The sequence below is a fragment of the Sinocyclocheilus anshuiensis genome, unplaced genomic scaffold, assembly GCF_001515605.1.
Source record: "Sinocyclocheilus anshuiensis isolate Anshui unplaced genomic scaffold, SAMN03320099.WGS_v1.1 scaffold985, whole genome shotgun sequence".
Classification (NCBI taxonomy): domain Eukaryota; kingdom Metazoa; phylum Chordata; class Actinopteri; order Cypriniformes; family Cyprinidae; genus Sinocyclocheilus; species Sinocyclocheilus anshuiensis.
The window spans coordinates 311903-331235 of NW_015557117.1; the positions used below are offsets into that span (position 1 = coordinate 311903).

General features: G+C 36.4%; 1 protein-coding gene across 2 annotated transcripts in view; it reads right to left on the reverse strand.

Moving 5' to 3' along the window:
* LOC107677753 (phospholipid phosphatase-related protein type 5-like) overlaps positions 1–18310 on the reverse strand; it is a 25857-nt gene extending 7547 nt beyond the window's left edge. The window contains exons 1-5 of one of the 2 annotated variants that reach the window (XM_016472772.1): positions 18189–18310; positions 17918–18106; positions 10183–10315; positions 6823–7073; positions 2894–3070 (exon numbers count right to left, since the gene is read on the reverse strand). In XM_016472772.1, the coding sequence (XP_016328258.1) occupies positions 2894–3070; positions 6823–7073; positions 10183–10315; positions 17918–18097 (741 nt within the window). In that variant the 5' untranslated portion in view covers positions 18098–18106; positions 18189–18310. Of the gene's footprint in view, positions 1–2893; positions 3071–6822; positions 7074–10182; positions 10316–17917 lie in introns of both variants that reach the window. The other variant, XM_016472771.1, reaches the window with a different exon arrangement.
* Between the last annotated feature and the right edge of the window lie 1023 nt (positions 18311–19333).

Genomic DNA, 19333 nt, shown 5'->3' on the forward strand with positions numbered 1-19333 from the left:
GGATTAAAGAGCCACGAGGAAACTGGTCAAAGAGGCCTACAGCAACTCTGAAGCGGTTGCAGGAATATATGAGAAAGAGTGGTCATTGTGTGCATGTGACAACAATCACAAATTCTCCACAAATGTGGCTTGTATGGGAGGGTTGCAAGAAAAAAGCCACTCCTCAAGAAAGGCCACATGCTCATGACTGAGCTTTGCTAAAACGCACCTTGAAGATTCTGAAGCAGATGAGACTAAAAGTTAATTAGGCTATTTGGCCTCAACACCAAAAGATATGTCTGGCGGAAATAAATCAAATACAGCTCACCATCCAAATAACAGCATTCCTCCAGTAAAGCACAGAGGTGGTTTCTCTGCAGCAGGGACTGGAGCACTTGTCAGGATAGAAGGAAAAATGGATGGGGCAAAATACCATCAAATTCTTGAGGAAAATCTGCTGCCCTCTGCCAGAAATTATTTTAAAGCTTCTTTTCTTATACCCACTGTATAAAGGGAATTTGTGAACCTTATTGTAAAGCGTACACTAGACCAACATTAAAAGCTAAAGTATTCGAGAGACAGACATTTGCAAGGGTATTGCTATACATTTACTTAAGCACAAACTGTTGTTCCCTTTTACTGCATCCTGATGATGTGATGCATTATAAGATTTGATCTGACCATGAGTTTGATGGCTATATTCACCTTCCTCCCTGCACCCCCTCCCCCAACCCACCCAAACAGCAGAAATAGGTCAGTGCACATCTTGTACGGTATGACTACAGCACCACAGAAAATAAAATATCCATGCTTCCACAAACTCACTCACAATGCTGTTATGCCTAATGTGAGGCAAGCAGGCATGAGCTGATGTGTGACCCTTCTCTAACGCTCACAATGGGTTTCTCATCTTCACTGTGCATTCTTTACACAACAGTGTGCCCACCACAGCACAAACTGTAGTGTTTTATTGAAGAGGAAGCTACACATGTGCCCTATTCTGTGGCCTGACCTAATTACCTATCCATATGTCACATTTCTTCTTGATTGTAAAACTTTACTTCATGAATTATGCCCCCCCGTATAAATAACACATATATAGTTTTCTATGTATTTCTTGTATTTACTGACAAATACATCTTTTGTGTGAAGGGCAAACGTCAAATCAGCATGAGATCAGCAGTTTGCTTCTATGTGGCTTCTTTAAATTTAAGATGGCTTGAAGACAACTCAGTGCCGCAGATCCCTCCAAACTCCCTGTAAACATGCGATGTGTACCATAAATAATATGTACAGTAAGGCACTTTCAAGTCTATGAGGCATTTAAACAGAAAATTTTAACTTGTATTTTTCTTATACCACTGCTATTATTGTTATTGTTATTCAGTACTATGAGGTTTGGTATGTATAATTTGTCTAAATCAGGTGTTTTCAAACTTTTTGATGTTCCCCACTTCCCCAACATCGCTTAGAAATTTTAGTGTGTCTCATCATTGATGATTTCATAAGCACTTAGATTTGTGCATATCATTTTATATAACCTTTATATAACTTCGTTTGCATGTTTTATGAATCACAAAATGAGAAAACTCAAAAGGAACAATGTTGTATAATACTATACATTACCCATGTTACACACACTACTGTTTAAAAGTTTGGGGTCAGTACTTTTTAAAATAATAATAATAATAATTCATACTTTTATTCAGCTTGGATGTGATAAATTGATCAAAAGTGACAGTAAAGACTTTCACTGTTAAACAAACATTCTATTTCAAATAAATGCTGTTCTTTTGAACTTTTAATTCATCAAAGAATCCCGAAAACGGTTCCTACAAGAATATTAAGCAGCACAACTTTCAACATTGATAATAATAATAATAAATGTTTCTTGAGCACAAAATCAGCATATTAGAATGATTTCTGAAGGATCGTGTGATACTGAAGACTGCAGTAATGACTGCTAAAAAATTTTAAAGCTTCTTTTCTTATACCCACTGTATAAAGGGAATTTGTGAACCTTATTGTAAAGCGTACACTAGACCAACATTAAAAGCTAAAGTATTCGAGAGACAGACATTTGCAAGGGTATTGCTATACATTTACTTAAGCACAAACTGTTGTTCCCTTTTACTGCATCCTGATGATGTGATGCATTATAAGATTTGATCTGACCATGAGTTTGATGGCTATATTCACCTTCCTCCCTGCACCCCCTCCCCCAACCCACCCAAACAGCAGAAATAGGTCAGTGCACATCTTGTACGGTATGACTACAGCACCACAGAAAATAAAATATCCATGCTTCCACAAACTCACTCACAATGCTGTTATGCCTAATGTGAGGCAAGCAGGCATGAGCTGATGTGTGACCCTTCTCTAACGCTCACAATGGGTTTCTCATCTTCACTGTGCATTCTTTACACAACAGTGTGCCCAGAATGATTTCTGAAGGATCGTGTGATACTGAAGACTGCAGTAATGACTGCTAAAAATTAAACTTTGCCATCACAGGAATACATTACATTTTAAAATAAATTAATATAGAAAACAGTTATTTTAAATTGTAATAATATTTCACAATATTCCTGTTTTTACTGTATTTTTGGTCAAATAAATGCAGCCATAAGAGACTTCTTCCAAAAATATTTCAAAAAATTGTACCCACCCCAAACTTTTGAACGATAATGTATAGTCTAATACATAGTCTGTATTGCTATAACGAAACATTATATCATTAAAAGCATCCTCACAAAATAACCACAAACAGTTCATTAAAATCACTCAGTATTCACATATGTAAAAATTAAATAAGATCAACAACTGAATGAATCAACAAGTATGCATCTTCATGTAAGTATGCATATGAACTGCATTTGAACCTTTACTATTAGTGTGTCAGAAGTGACCTCACCATAAAAACAGCAATGGCTCCTCCGATGATGAAGCCAGAAATGACATCAGACCAGTGGTTGCGGTACTCCACCACTCGATTAATCCCAGTTAGTAAGGCCAGACAAATGAGCCCCAGAGAGAGCACCGGCTTGGCCAGCCGTGTCCCTTTGGCCTTCACCGAGCATGTGATGTACATCTGAGGAAAAACAGAGCACTCTGTAATACATCTTCATCCTAACAGCTGTGTAAATGCTTTTCATAGCTCATTCATTCCCTGCTCACGTGTGGGGATGTTTGTCTGAAAACACAGGGTTCAGTTTGACCATTTAAACAGTGGCTTTCACAATAATAAACTGCACACTAACATGCACCAATTACTCTGATCAGTGTATGTAAACATTTGAATGTGTCTAATGCTGTTGCAGGTGCATTGCAAATGAAATAAATATCCATGGTTCAACTACATCGTTTCATTTATCCAAGACATTGGCACTGACTGGAAGGGTGGCATTTGAAGGCAAGTCTGGTGGTATTTGAAGGCAAGCTGCTTTGCTTTTGTCCTGAACCAAGCCTTGGGGAAAAGAGGGAAGGTGGGGGTACAACTATTAATTTCTTGAGCAAGGAGCACCAGCAACATTCAGACCGATGTCCTTTTCATTCTACCAAGCTTCCTTTTAATTGTCCTGAGGAAGCTCACATTTTATAGGTCTAGGGATACACTGATTAAAATTCTGACCAATGCGATAAGCTGATAATTCTTTCCATGTTATGGCCAATTAACGATAAATGGCCGACACTAAAAACTCAAACTTAAGTCAATCATTTGAAATGTTGCAAGTGATTTAGGCAGTGTTCGAACTATACCGTGGACTTTGGGGGAGCCCAATTGTTTTGTTTTTTTATAACGGAGGAGGGAGGGGGGTTCGTGCGCTTGCACATGCCTCAAAAGAGGGCTTACAATGACTTACAAAGATACATAACAGCTACAAGTGTATGCACTACTTGCTTTATGCAAGCACTATATAGGATAAATCACTATACAGGATTTACCCTATTATACTTTATCGACACGAATTGATAGGTGAAACAACAAACAGCCACCCACAAATAGTCTATAAACCAAGCATCAGGCTGTCTTTGAGTTCACATGAACACGGTTAAAGTTACTCGTCATCAGGCTACAGAAGAATACCATATAATTCCTCCGTTCAAATGGCCTAAGACATCGAGAGTCACGCAGACCTATAACAACCCAGCCACAACACATAATTGCGAATAACATGCCTTACCTTAACACAGAATCGACCACAGAGTCCAACGTTTATATTTTTTCTACGAATCTTTGAGTTAACGTACTAAACATGAGTGGAATTTGCACCGCAGCGCCCCCACACCTTGAAGCTCATGACAAGAATAGGATGTATAGTTATCTTTACTGAAGTGAATTAGGTTTAAATCGCCGTCATGCATGAATGAATGATATTTTTGTAATTTTACACATAATAATCCACGATGATCACATTACACAAAACTGAAATTGCACGTCAAAATAACACATTGTCAATATTTTTTGAGACCCCCCAAAATTTCACAAATCCCGTTTTCAGGGGAGCCCATGTCTTATTAAGGGGAGCCGAGCTCCCCCTAGCTCCCCCGTAGTTCACACCCTGGATTTAGGCTTCACAACTTTATAATGTACAGTATGGAAAATGGATAGCCTATTTAGATTTGCTCAAGATTACATTTAACAGTTTTATTACATTATTAGTGATGTTTTAAACATTAACTTTAAGTGAGCGTTAGATGATGACAAAGATAATCTAAATGTATAATTAAGTGTAAGCATGTGCAATTAAATATCCGATATCATGTCATAATAATTTCAAAATTCAAATATATAACCAATGTGTAAACATTACCAGGGTTTCTGCAGAGTTTATGATGGTAAATTTAAGACTTTTTAAGACCTCTTTTTTTTTAGACCAAGTAAAGAAAATATTCTCATCTTCAAACAAATTTCTTCAAACATCATCTCATATTCAAACAAAAAATGCCTGACCTTTTTAAGACCTGCAGAAACCCTGACATTACTTACTCATTCTTATCTAATTGAAAACTCACATTTTTTTAACCAAAAAAGCAGATATGAAGATTTGTTTCATTTAACTTTTTTTATTTTTTTTATCTGACCTCAATGTGAGCTAGATGCAAACTGTCAGTGTTCTGACATATTTTAGAGCTTTTAAATTTGTACTTTTGTGCTACACTGGACAAAGATAACAGGAAATGGGATTGGAACAAGGGTGCATGATTAAATAGTGACAGAATTATGATTTTCAGGTGAAGTGCCAATTTGATATTCCATCACAGGCATAATGAGGTAATTAAGTAATAGAGCAGCCCTTAGGCATGCTGGATCTATTGATTCTCCTCCTAACCTCTAACTCTGTGACACAATGATATTTGCATAGGACAGATGAAAAACAAAATCGGTCTATAAGGAAGTTATTCATTTTATTATTGTCATTGGAACCAAATAATCTCCTAGAAGACCAGTTTGGACTGTTTACCATCTGCCTTGAGGCTGTTAGCATTAAAACATGCCTATTCTGAATGTAAATCATTTATGATTTATTGAATAACTGGAGTCATGCTGAGTAATTAATTTGATTGGCATGATTAAGGTTTCAAGGTTGCTAGGAGAAATATGTACTTACATGATTCTTATTTATTTATTTATTTATTTCCATGTCTTGCTACAGACATTTCTGGCATTGGACAAAATGCTGTGTACATTAACTCGTGACATTGCCTAATGTCTAATGGATCTGACTTTGTATGACTTTTTAGATGCATTTCTACAAAGCTTTGGATTGCATTAAAGGGGTCATATGATGCTATTTTAAAGATCATTATTTTGTGTATTTGGTGGCTGCTATATCCTGCTTCTTTAGGTCCAATGCGCTACAGAGTTTAGCTCCAATATACCTGCCTGGAAGTTAGTTAGTAATCCTGAAGACCTTGATTAGGAGATACAGGAATGTTTAACTGGGGTTGGAGCTGCAGGACAGTGGCCCTTCAGGAGCAGGATTGGACACCCCTGTATTAAATCATACAGATCACCTCAGATGTTTACATGATCAATCTATTTTCTGTGTCCAAAATGAGTGCTATGTAGATGGGACAGACCTTGAAGCCCTTGGACTTCAGGAATAAATGGAAAACGGCTTTTTATGCTTATAAAAAGTGGTACCATTTTTGAAAAAAAAAAACATGTTATGAAGCCTAATTCATGCCTGGATCAATACCACAGCATGGATAAAAGGCTTCTCTCATCAGAATTTGAAGCAGTGTTGGAGCAAAATCCTTTTATGCTCTTTCTAAAATCATAAATTGGACAACAATTTTACAAGATAAGCATAATCACAATGTCAGTTTGAATAATTAGTAATGTACAGACTAAATATCAAGAAGGACACAATGCCCTCAGGCATTAAATATACTGTACTTTTATAAAGTCTACCCATCACCACTTGCAAAAGCCATGCATGCTTTACAAAGGGGTCTTATTATATTATTTATTTTAAACATCATATCATATTACATCAAGCTATTTAATTATTGTTTGATTTTTCTCTGGGTTCTACTTATAATGTTAGATTAGCTTTTTGTGTCATAATTTAGTTTTAAATAATCTTTTTCCACCTTCTGTCTGACCCTTATTTGCAGTACAGGCTGTTTTTTTCTCTCTCTCCTGATTAACTTGTGCATAAGCAGCCTTCATAAATTGCAAGATTTCAAACCACAAAGCATATAGCTTTGGACCATGTTTGCATTTAATTAATTTTTTTTATTGTTTAGACTACAAAATGAATTAGAATGAATCAGAAACCACAGAGTTTGACTCATCTCTTTCTTTTGTTATATGTATTTGTCAAGTTTACTCACAGCAACATAAAGAGCCGCATAAACACTGATGGCCGCCTCTTTGGATGGGAAGGATTTGCGAGCGTGTAAGATATCATCCTCGTTGCCTGTGCATGCTTCCTGTTGGTTGATGAAACGCACCACCTGTTGGCACCCCAGCGCAGTGTAGTTGGGTTTGCACACCGTCAGGAAGTATGGAGACAGATTTCCCGTAACCACCTGCCCGGCATTTACAAAGATATCTGTGGCAAAGAGGCCAAATGCATACACACCTGGAGGAACACAAAGACACAAATCTAGGATTTCAGTCTTACATATGGAATTGAGATTTTAATATTTAGACAATTAAGAATTTAAGATTTTATGTTTTTGAAGTCCTATATGCTCATCAAGGCTGCATTTATTTGATCGAAAATGCAGTAAACACAGCAATATTGTGAAATATTATGACCATTCAAAATAATTATTTTCTATTTTAATATATTTCAGAATGTATTTCATTCTTCTGAGGGCAAAGCTGAATTTTCAGCAGCCATTACTCCAGTCTTCAGTGTCACATGATCCTTCAGAAATCATTCTAATATGCTGATTTGGTGCTCAAGAAACATTTCTTATTATTATCAGTATTGAAAACAGTTGTGCTGCTTAATATTTTTGTGGGAATCGTGATACACTTTTTTTCTGGATTATTTTTCAGGATGAATAGAAAGTTTAAAAAAACAAGAATTATATGAAATATAAATATTTTGTAACATTATAAATGTCACTTTTGTATATAATGTGTCATACTGACCTCAAATGTTTTGAACGGTATGTTTGCATACTGGTCAAGTGGGATGATTAATTGCACATCATTTTCTTCATAATTAATGTAATGCCTATTCTTTAAAATAAAGGAAACTAATCCTGAAAACCTCAGTGATGCCAAACTGTAATCACATCATGGAAAATGACAGCCCATTCAGTGCCGGGTGAGTCTACATCTTTTTTACAACCAGAATATTAGGCATGAAAGCAGAATGGGACTCAAATCTTAATGTAAGCCTGGGCAGCTTTGTCACATTGAATGTTTTCTATGAGCGGAGCTTGGAGAAGCAGCCGAGTTAAACTAGTTTACAATGAGCAGTACCGCTGTCAGTTTACTCACAGCTCCTCCATCGGCCCCCACATTAACAAACGTATTCATTATGCTCCAGAGGACTCCATTTTTAACCAGCAATCTAATGTGGCACAGCACTGAATTTCGGCCGAGATGTTCTCACGACAAAATTCAAGTGTAGTCATATGGTTCGTAAAACTACATGATTGCATGCTTACATAGGAAGTGAGAGGAGCAGCAACAGACAAGACAGTAATGTACTGTGCTGGAATAATGCAAAAACTATACAACATCTCTCTAACACCTACTGCATTAGTACAATTACACTGTTTGTTTCAGGATGATCCCATTAAGGGTTCATGCTAAGGATGCTGGGTTTTTTTTTTAATTAATCTTTTTGTGGGTTAGGTTATTGCTAATATAGCTTCACCACTGCAATTCAGACAAGTGAATCAGTTCTTTAACATGTATAACACAATGTAACAAAAAATTGTTTCACTTACATTTTTGTTAATTAAGTGTTAATCATTATTGCACTGTTTATTTTTACGTAGCATCAATATTTTGGTAAATATTTAGGTCAGGCAAATTTTAGAACTTCTGTCATTAGTTATGAAACATTGGATTAGTACAGACAATTTTTTGTACTGATTTGTTTTTTTTTTAAGATATTATGCTTTTGCAAGGATGGGAACATTCTGTACATTTCTGTAACATTTTGGAATATTCTCTAATGTTCTAGTGCTTTCTGGAACATCTCAGAACATTGTGGGACTAGTCATAAAAGACAAAAATCCAGTGTACACTTCTGAACTCACTTTTGGTAACTGTTTATGTTAAACTATTGTTGTTAGCTAGTATTATACATGCACCATGTAATTTGTATGCATGAGTAATAACAGATTAGCTTGTATAAATTGTCAACATATGAAACAAATCTTTTAATTTTAAAAATTGTTTCACTGTGTAATGTATAATGTTCTTCTCAATCATTTGACAAATAATGGCTGCCATGATCAATAGAAGATGCACAGAAAAGAATTCCTATAAAAAACTCTTAACCTACTTCTATACACCTTCTATATAAAAGATAGAATAGACAGAAACATGCTGGCTATTACATTTTACTTGCCAAGTGTTCAATAAAGCTCTCCAACTGATTTATTCAAATCATGGGTTTAGGTATTATTTACACACGAAAGACGCAATGGATTATTTTGACTATTTTGATTATTTGATTATTTTGTACTCATTTCAATCGTGAGAATCTGCTGTAAATAATGATGTGCTATTTTCCACGATCGAAGCCTGTTTTATGAAGTTACGAAAGAAAACGCCACATGAAAGGTATAGTGTTTTGTGTGTGTGTGTTGTATTTATTTATTTATTTTTATTTAAAAAAGGCCCCAAGCAAAACTTTGCCGGGGGGTGGGGGTTCATAAAATTATACAGTATTCAGTGAATAATTCTCTCATTTTCTTTTGTTGTTTGATTAACAGATGATGACAGACAGCAGCAGGTTTATACAGTAGGATGCTGTCACTGAATGCACAGATACCGACTAGCATTCAATTACTTTTCAAAATGTTTATTTTACTTTTACTTTGCCTATAGGGAGGATCGGCTCTGCTTGCACCTGTCTGGTTTTATGTGTTATAGCTCTATGAGGAATATCTTCTAATCAACGTATTGTTGCATTTGGGCGCTGTTTAATTGGGAGAGTTTTCTGAAAATAATACTGTGCCATTTTTCAAATTCTATGCATGTTTCATAAAGTTACAAGCTAATAGGAAAAACAATTAAATACATTAATTGAGTTTCTAAGCTTTAAAATGGTACCTATTTTGTATTATTCCATTCAGTGGTTGCTTAGTAATTTGATTATGATTTTTTTTTTTCGTGGGGCGGGACACCTCGGGTTTAAATGGTTAAAAAAGAAAGTAAATGTAACACCTGTTTTATTGATTTGGTAAGAAATTGAGTTCCGGGGGCCCTGATTATGAAGACACTAATTGTGGTTACTCTTCCCTTCTGGTCTGATTTCATGGCAAGGAACATCCCATACTTATCCCCTTCAACTCTTCTCTGCAAAAGAAATATAAATAATTTAAGAGAATGCTTTGACATGAACCATGAGTGTATCGTCTGTCCCACACAAGAAACTCGCAAGTACTGTATGTGCGTTTGACATCTCGATTTTCCTTTCTTCTGATGCACAAGGAAAGGAAAAAGTCTAAATCTACATTTGCCCTAATTAGTGCGTTCCATCTGTGAAGACATACCAAGAAAGCGAAATGTCCTTCGGACCAGAGGGTTGAGATAACAACAGTCGCCCATCACAATGATCTTCTCTCGGTTGTCCAGATCCTCTGAGACATACTGCAGCAAGAAGAGCACGGATTCTGTCACTGTAATCTGCAGACAAAAGAAAACAAATAAGAGGCATTTAATGCTACATTTCGTTTGTAGACACTTTCTCTTTTTCTCTCTTTTTTTTGTTTTTTCCTTGATCTTTACTAGAACTAAGATCTAAATGAAGCTCAAATCTAATTCTCTAGGCTTGAAGACAAAATCAGGCTGTATTTCGGCTGTTTGTAACACTGGAACACGCATAAAGACCAATTCATAAACACAATGGCTATGATTAGGTTGATTTTGTGAAGCCAGTTCCCAGCAAGATCTTAAACCTGATTTTGCCAAACTGGGAGGGTGCACCAGGGTCAAAGGAAGCATGAAAAAAACCACTCGCAGTTAGTGCTGGATGGTTTTTAAAGAATAAAGCTGTAGAAAGCTATGGGGGTTTTATGGTAACTTGCGATAAACTGATTCAGCCTGATTTATGCAATCCATGGCCTTTCAAATGGCTTGCATCAATAACAAATGCATTGAATCCTGTATAGGGTCAACTTTAGGGTGAACAAGACGCTGTGGCATAACCTAAAGAAGGCTGTACTATCAACCCAGACATATTGATAAAGTGAAACATTTGTGGGGAGGGATGGTCCAAAATTGTTCAAAAGTCTTTTAAGCAGCTACAGAAAACATGTAGTGAAGATTTTGCTGCTAAAGGAGGATCCACAAGTTACTAAATTCCGGGTTTGATGTACTTTCTCCATTCTGCTGTGAATGTATTCAAGAAAATACAAGTTATTAAAGGTTTTACTTACTTTCCTATTGTAAAAATGTACAAGTATATTTGCGTGTTATTAGTTTAGTATGTAATTGTAAGTTATATAAAGATCAGGCCACATTTTAATGCAAAAATCAAGATATTTTCAAACTTATTCTTGACACTGTGTGTGTGTGTGTGTGTGTGAGTGTAACCCAACAGCTAAAAAAAAAAAAAAGGTTGTGTTAACCCATGTTCATCAAGTCCTTTTTTTCTGTGGTTAATCAAAGCAATCACAATAACTTTTTTTATTCTTACTCAACTACATTTAGTTAATTTAATTGTTCACTATGTACACTTCCTGTTTTCTTGCGACATGTAGAAACCTCATAAAATGCTAAACAGTTTACTCGTTTGCAACGTTGTATTACGTCACTTAGGATAAAAGTGTCTGCAACTAACCAGTTCACAGCATATGAAGACTTCAGCTGCAGAAGAGCCCAGCACCCTTATTCCAATACCAATACCAATATTCCAATACCAATGTGAAAAAACACAGGAAGCGACAGGTGAACTTGTGAACTCTGGCGCCAACTCAACAGTGCAGCAAACTCCAGGTTTACAGCATCAGTGATATCTCAATATTAGCACGGCTGAGCAAGCTTTTGAAGTGGGAACTCTATGCCAAGAGTCTGAGGACATATCACCTTGACATCACTTGTTAGTGCTGCAGCTTGAATCTCTACTCTTTATTGATTACATATGAGGTACGTACAATAAGCTCAAACTGCATTGATTAAATGTAGAAACGTTGAATTTGAAAGTTCAAAGGCTTCATATAAATCATCTAAGGCCCATATTACAGAATATAATATTTATTTTTGTTTACTTCACTTTCAAGACACATTCTTTTAGATCGTCACAGAAAATGGTACATAAACTGGCAAATTCTGAATGTACACTTTTTCATAATTAACTATAAATATGGTCTGATCTGTCAGTGAACAGAAGACGACAAATCCTTTCATGACTTTCATGAATTCTTATGCATTTCAGGACTGTGAATGTGGATTGGCATGACTCACTGTTCACTTCTAATAGGCATCATGCCATACTGGCCCATAAATGTCAAACAGCCAAACCTCATGAGCGAGACGGTTTCTCTAACTGGCATATGGACCGGCCAAAAAACGTTAATTATTTTTTTGTTTGTTTTCATATTCATATTTAATATGAAGTACGTGAGATGCAGCACAAAGAGAGAATTCTGATAATCTGCCTTCTGCCTCCAAAGTTTTAACTACAACACACTTAAACAGATTTACTGTTTAAGTAATGCAGGTAATGCAGCAATCAGGGCGCTTTCACAATCACATCAGAACTTTTGGTGCCGACAAGAGTTGATGTCAAAGTTCGGTTCATTTGGTTATTGTGAAAGCGGTTTTCCAGGCTTGTCTGTGCCATAGCAAACCACATCCAAGCCCATTTAAAAGAGTTGTCAAGGGAAGGGGTTTTAAAAAGATGGGTCCGGGGACCCCCATGGGGCTGTAACAGGGTGCTAGGGGCTCCTCGAAACAGTTAGGAGAAAAATAGTGTCAAAAATGATACTTTAAAAATGATGATGATCACAATTGTATTATTATTATTATTATCCTGAAAGAAGAAAAAACAAAACAAAAAGAAACTTAATAGAAAGTAAATATTTCTAGATATTATATTTTTCACAGTATTAATACATGAAAATGCTTTATATTTTTTACAGGATATTTATATTTGAAGGTCTGTGGCATAAAAAGTTTTTAAAACCCCTCGTCTAGTGTTTGATTTATTCAAGAACTCTGGCACAGTTAGCAATTAGTATGAAAGAAATTCATCCCAATTTATAATCCATCCAAACATATAATTTGCGTTCTCCTTCAGGAACTCGAGCTGCGTCGAGATTCGCTTTGGGAACGTCCCTGCGTGACCGTGTTCTGAAGCATGTGTCAAATCAGCCCAATGGAGTAGCGAGACGTCACGAGCGGGGTGACATAAGCACCAGAAAGTATAAAAGCGCATCCAGCAGAGCGCAAACCAGCTTCTGCTCTTGTATGAAAGAAATTCATCACAATTTATAATCCATCCAAACATATAATTTGCGTTCCCCTTCAGGAACTCGAGCTGCGTCGAGATTCGCTTTGTTGTCATGGGGATCGCAAGTGGATTTAGCGGAGGGATCCGAGACGGGCTCGTCCTTTTCTCGGTCCTCACCCGCTAGCTCTCCCTCAGGGTTCGGAAGCCCGCACTGCAGTTTCTTCCCCCCGGAGAGAGAGCCAGGCACTTCATCTATCTTCCTCACGTTTCAACGGTTCCTCCCTCGTCGCTCCCAGGCCTATGGGGCTGCTGAGCGGGAGCAGCCCCAGCCATCAAGCTCCTCATACAGCCAGTCACAAAAACAGAGCATTGCAACCCGCACCCCTCCGCAAAAAGAACGGGGGTGGGGGCGACGCTCTCAGTCGGGGTCTTCTAGACCGAAGACGGATCTGCGGACCGTTATTTTGTCGAAGAGGACCAAAGCGAATCTCGACGCAGCGTCTCGTTCCCTCGGGGAACCATGGTTACATACGTAACCTAGAGACGTTTTTGCATGCTTTATGTCACAATTATAGCATAATACACTTTTCATAGCTGTTTGTTTCCGAATTAATTGCAGAGGCAGTGGGAGGGAAGTGGATCATAATCAGGTTCAGACCAAGCATTAAAAAAGCTTTAAGGGCAGTTCAAGCTTTGGAAAGTGTTTAAATTATATTTCTTGTTATTTGTGGGTGGTCACTTTCAAATTGGGGAGAGTAGTACTATAAATCCTACTATAACAGTTAAAATTTTCTGTCTTGTAGGTTTCACATCTGTCTGAAACAATTGCCAAAGGTCAGTCAGTGCAACTACAGTGATGGATCCATTTGGTTTGCTCAGGAATTCTCTACACTGACAGGTCAAATAGGATGAAAAAGTGGTGAGTAAGTACATAGGTAAGAGCACACTGAAAATGATGGTGACTTTAGCAGGTCAGCATATATGTGCTCTGAAAGCACATATAACCACTACATCATACAAGAGATAGGACAGGGGCTGTTTGGTTTCAGAATTTTGATGAAAGCTGAATGCTTGATGCCTGAGATATCACTGGTCGGTTGACACACTGTATCAGAAATGCCATGGCTAGCTACTGTATGTTTGTTAAGCGCTTTGGGGCCGTTCACACAGAATATGTTTATCCATTCTACTGCACTACTTTTCCATTGTTTTATAAACATGCACTAGTTTGACATCTTTGACTTGTTGCACTTGCGTCTCGTGTCTTTTACAGTGTCTCACGCATGACACAGCACTATAAAATCGTGTCACTTAAGTTAAAAAAGTTTGAAAAGTTAAAAGAAGTTAAACTTTTAAAAGAACATGGCTTGAGGTGTTGTTTTTTCCTCCATTCCATTGCCCACCTCTCGTGTTTTCTGTGTGAATGGCCCCTTCTCACAATTAAAAATTATGTTATTCCAAATTCATATTACTTTTTTTCTTCCATCAAACATGAAAAAATACATTTTGAAGAACATTGGTAATTTTTTCCATCCAATCATGATAACTAGCAGCTTCAAAAGGATGCAATGTTGTCTTATGAAGCCATATAGCTTTATGTGATGAACAAAACAAAATCTATGAAATCCCATTTACACCACATAAGATAAAACAAAATCATGCTTTGATAAATCATAATTATGACATAAAACAAATCAAAATTATTAGATAAAAATAAATTATGACAAATTAATAATTATAACAAAAAAGTCACAATTATGAGGTAAAAAATCATAGTTATGAAAAACTCAAAATTCTGATACAAAATGTATAAGCATAAAAGTTTAAATTTATCATTAAATTGTCATAATTATGACTTCTCATCTCATAATTATGACTTAATATGGCATAATTTCTGCTTTTTATCTCAAAATTATAACAGCTCACTTGAATGGAAAGGTTATAACAATTTTAATTTCAGTTTGTTCCTCACACAAAGCTATCATATAAATTCAGAAAAGTTGTAATGCAGGACACGAGTCATTTACTTTTATGACACTTATATGGCAGTATTGTATTTGAAACATAAAATCTTCAGTCAACATTAATTATAACTGCATGAAAAAATGACTAACACTTTCTGCAGAATTTCTTCATTTGTGTTCCACAGAAGAAAGTCAGTTTAACTCAGATTTTGTAAACTTATCAGTTGCCTTGTCAGAAATGCCCAAGTTCAGCATGCCAGCAATATTTGGGACTCACACTGTATAAGCCTTGCACTTTAAGAACCCGTCGAGCTGATAGCTGACCTTTACTGTCCACCACAGAGCACGCTTGAGGCCAGATCGAAGTTTTCACTCCACACTTAGCTCAGAAGTGATGCTTTCAGCAAATGGGTGATAATAATAGTCGTTTGGGGGGCGAATTTGTGTGGCCTTAATATAAGGCCAAGAAGAGTGTTTTCAGATCGATTGAGCAAATCCACTGGAATTCTTATGAGAGATGAGAGCAGGGAGGCTCTGTGGTGATCCTGGTGCTCTTTAATTGATCCTCGGAGCTGCCAATATCTTGCTCATCATAAATTCTCTTTTAATATACTGTAGGCACAGAAAGCTAGAGTCTAGAGCCAAAAGTGACTTCTCAAAGACAGATCCCAACATTCACAGTGGCCAACCTAGCAAACACTAACTAATGGCGCCCTGCAGATGCAAGCTTTTCAAATCTTTCATATCTAATTTCTTCGTTTCTTCTACACTGCAATTATATTGAATAGAAAATTAGATATTAAATTAGAATTACTTACTTATTGCTTAAGTTTAATCTTCATACAAGGTATTCTTGTGTCACCTTTAGAGTTTTAGAAGCGACCTCAACAATGTAACAAACTCTCCTTAAATTAAAGTTAAAGATTTCATCATGAACATTTCTCATAAAAACCAACACCTCTTGAACTATGCTGTTATTTTTATATCTATACTCTTACTGAGTGTCAACAACTGTTTCGTTTGATTTCTATTTTTGCATCTGAGGACACTGTCATTCAAAAGTCTGGGGTCTGTATTTTTTTTATTTTCTTTTATGTTTTTGAGAGACATCTCTTATGCTCACCAAGGCTGCATTTTTGGACCAAAAATACAGTAAAACAGTAATACTGTCAACAGAGGCGGACTTGCCTACAAAAGCCAAGGGCCCCCTAAAATGCTTTTCATATACAAGATGTGCATTAAGTGCGGGCAAGCAAATGGTTGCTGTTTACGGAGTTTATTACTACGACAGCCGTTGTCCACGTTGAACGTGCTTCTTGTGTATCCTGCTTGAAGGAAATTAAAATATCATGCATCTGAACCTGTAATTAAATATTGAGAAACAGTGCATATTATATGTTTATTTTTTAAATGCTGCTTACTCATTAATGAGAAGGACCCAAGTAGAGGATGCATAGTTACTTTTTTGGTTGATATAATCCTAAGGTGTGTAAATTCATTACACATTATTATATTATTATTTTTATTTATTATTATTATTATAGGTATTCATTATTTTTTCAGTTTCATTTAAATTTGTAGTTAAAATAACTACAGATAAATGTATTTTAAAGTTTAGAATTAGACAGCCTTTGGAGAGTGGGGAGGCACTTGCGCAGAGTGCAGGCACATGTGCATAGGCACGGCTTATGAATGTGCATTTTCAATAATCCCGTCTGCAGTTTTTATTCAGACCAATGCGAAAATGAAAATCCACCCCGTTTTAAATTAATAATAATTTATACTTCTGACTAATCCCTTTTCTTAAAAAAATGGTTTAAAGGCTCAATTGTGAGATTTATCATTTTATAATTTATTTTGTTTTTGTGAAAACCTGTATCTCAACTGTAAATCAGTTGCTATTTCATGGTCTACAACATGAAAGAAAGCCATTATAACATGTACATGAAAATTGTAGACACACTGGACACAACACTAGGGGGCACCATTGCGCAGCAGCAAGCATCACAACAAAAAAAGGAACCTAAAGGTTGATCTAGGTAAATGTGTGCAAATGTATAGGGACCCATTCCTATATTTTGCCTGGGGCCCCCAAATCACTAAATCCGCCCCTGATTGTGAAATATTATTACAATTTAAAAGAACTATTTTAATATACTTTAAAATGTAATTTATTGATGGCAAAGCTGAATTTTCAGCAGTCACTATTTCAGTCTTCAGTCACATGATCCTTCAGAAATCATTCTAAAATGCTGATTTGTTGAATGCTGAGAAATGGTTGTGGGGATTATAATATTTTTGTAGAAACTGTGATTATTTTTCGTTTTCAGGATTCTTGATGATTAAATTCAAAGGAAGAGTGTCTAATTAAAATAAACTTTTTGTAACATTATAAATGTGTTTACTGACACCTTTGATCAAATTAATGCATCCTTGCTGAATAAAAGTATTCATTTCTTTAAAAAAAATAATCTTAATGAGTAATGACCCCCACCCCAAAATGTATATATTGACCCATGAAAAGTGCAAAATACACTGTTGTTTGAAAACTCACTGGATAATTCATTTGCAATATAATATACATAACCAAATATACACAATAGATGTGTTAAGCATTTTCCATTCTGTAAACTGAACGTTTTAAAAATATCTAAATCCAGATGCCACATTCTTCTGTTCATAATTATTTCTTTAAATTATTGTTATCCTAACTTTGCAGGCAGGCTGACTATGAGATTCTATCCAAAAGTACAATCTCTACAATTCACAAGATGATTAACATGATGCTATTATATAAATAAAGATCTTCCCTAGAACCACGACATCCATGCACTGCTTATTCTAAACCTTTAAGCTTCTATACACACTCACCACGAGTGCGGGGACCCCTGTGACCACCGCGTACAGGATGGCTGGTGGGATCGCACTGGACTCCTCTGGTCCGAGATAGGGCTTCGTATAGGCATTGTCATGACAGAAAAATCCCTGGATGTGCACGTTGAAAGTATCGGTGTACTCAAAGTAGTATGCCAGCATGACAGTCCCTGCCATGATCACCAACTGAAAGTAAAGCATTGTGAATAAGGGTTAAACAGAAAAGAAATCCTGGGAAAGAAGTGAAGGGTATTCGGTCAGCTCCTACGATAGCATTGGTATGATTTCCTCTTATTCCACCGTCACTCCTCGTAAAATCCGCCAGAAATTGAAGCGCATTGTGTCACAGTCACAGCGCTGTAAAGTGCGCTGTAGTAGGTAGGCTATGTGAGAATGAACTGTGTTAGAGCTCCCGCTGTAGGCGTGCCTCACTTTAATAAGTGATGATGGGATGCCTGCAAACATGCACTTGAACTGTTTTGTCCTATAATATTATAGGTTACGTTCTTTACGACTCCAAATATTTCATGTAGCCTAGTTTTTACTTGGAGTCTACTTGCTGCTGCTTATTAGCATAAGGTCTTGTCAAACAAGTTACTCTTCAATAACAATATATGGTCAAGTACGACCACTGTTCAGTTGAAGCTTTTTTTCAGTTTCTAAAAACTGAAATAATATAGGAAAGTGGGTTCTGCAAACTTTGGTAAATCAATCAAACACAAAATTAGGTGAACAAATTCATTTTCTTTTTCAAGTATGTCATTTGCATACAGACGGAAATTAAAGTAGCGGCTTCAATGTATTTCTTAAGTCTGTCTGATGAAATAGGAATTGTGCGCTGCTGCCCTCTTGTGAATGCACTAAAGTCAGGTTTTGAAAAGGATTTTGCAGTTTCACTTAAAAAAGCTAAATAAATAAATACCGTAAATAAAGAACAGTTGAAAAATAAGTTGAATCTACATGATAAAAATGTAAATGAAAAAATTTCATATCAAAGGTACACTTACATAATGATTGTGTCTGAAATCGCCCCCTATAGGGCACAGTTTGAGGGGACAGCCATTTGTACTGGTGTCTGAAACCATCGAGTGCACTTTGTACAACCAATGTACACTCAACGGCTAGAGAATTCCCATAATACACTATGAGGGTCGTGCCAAATGAATACATGCTAGTTTCCACAACAGAGTTCAAGATAAATCTTTTCATTACTGGATCTGCCAATTTGCTAAGTATTGAATGATTATTAAACAGCAACTCAGTGTCTGAATTCGCTCACTCATTTTCATTCACTCCTTCAACTGGACTATATCAGTGGACTAATGTAGGGAATAGTGAATGAGTGTATGGGGCGATTTTGAACACAGCCTTTTTCTTCTGCTTAGCTGACTCTTATTCGTACCAATAGCATCA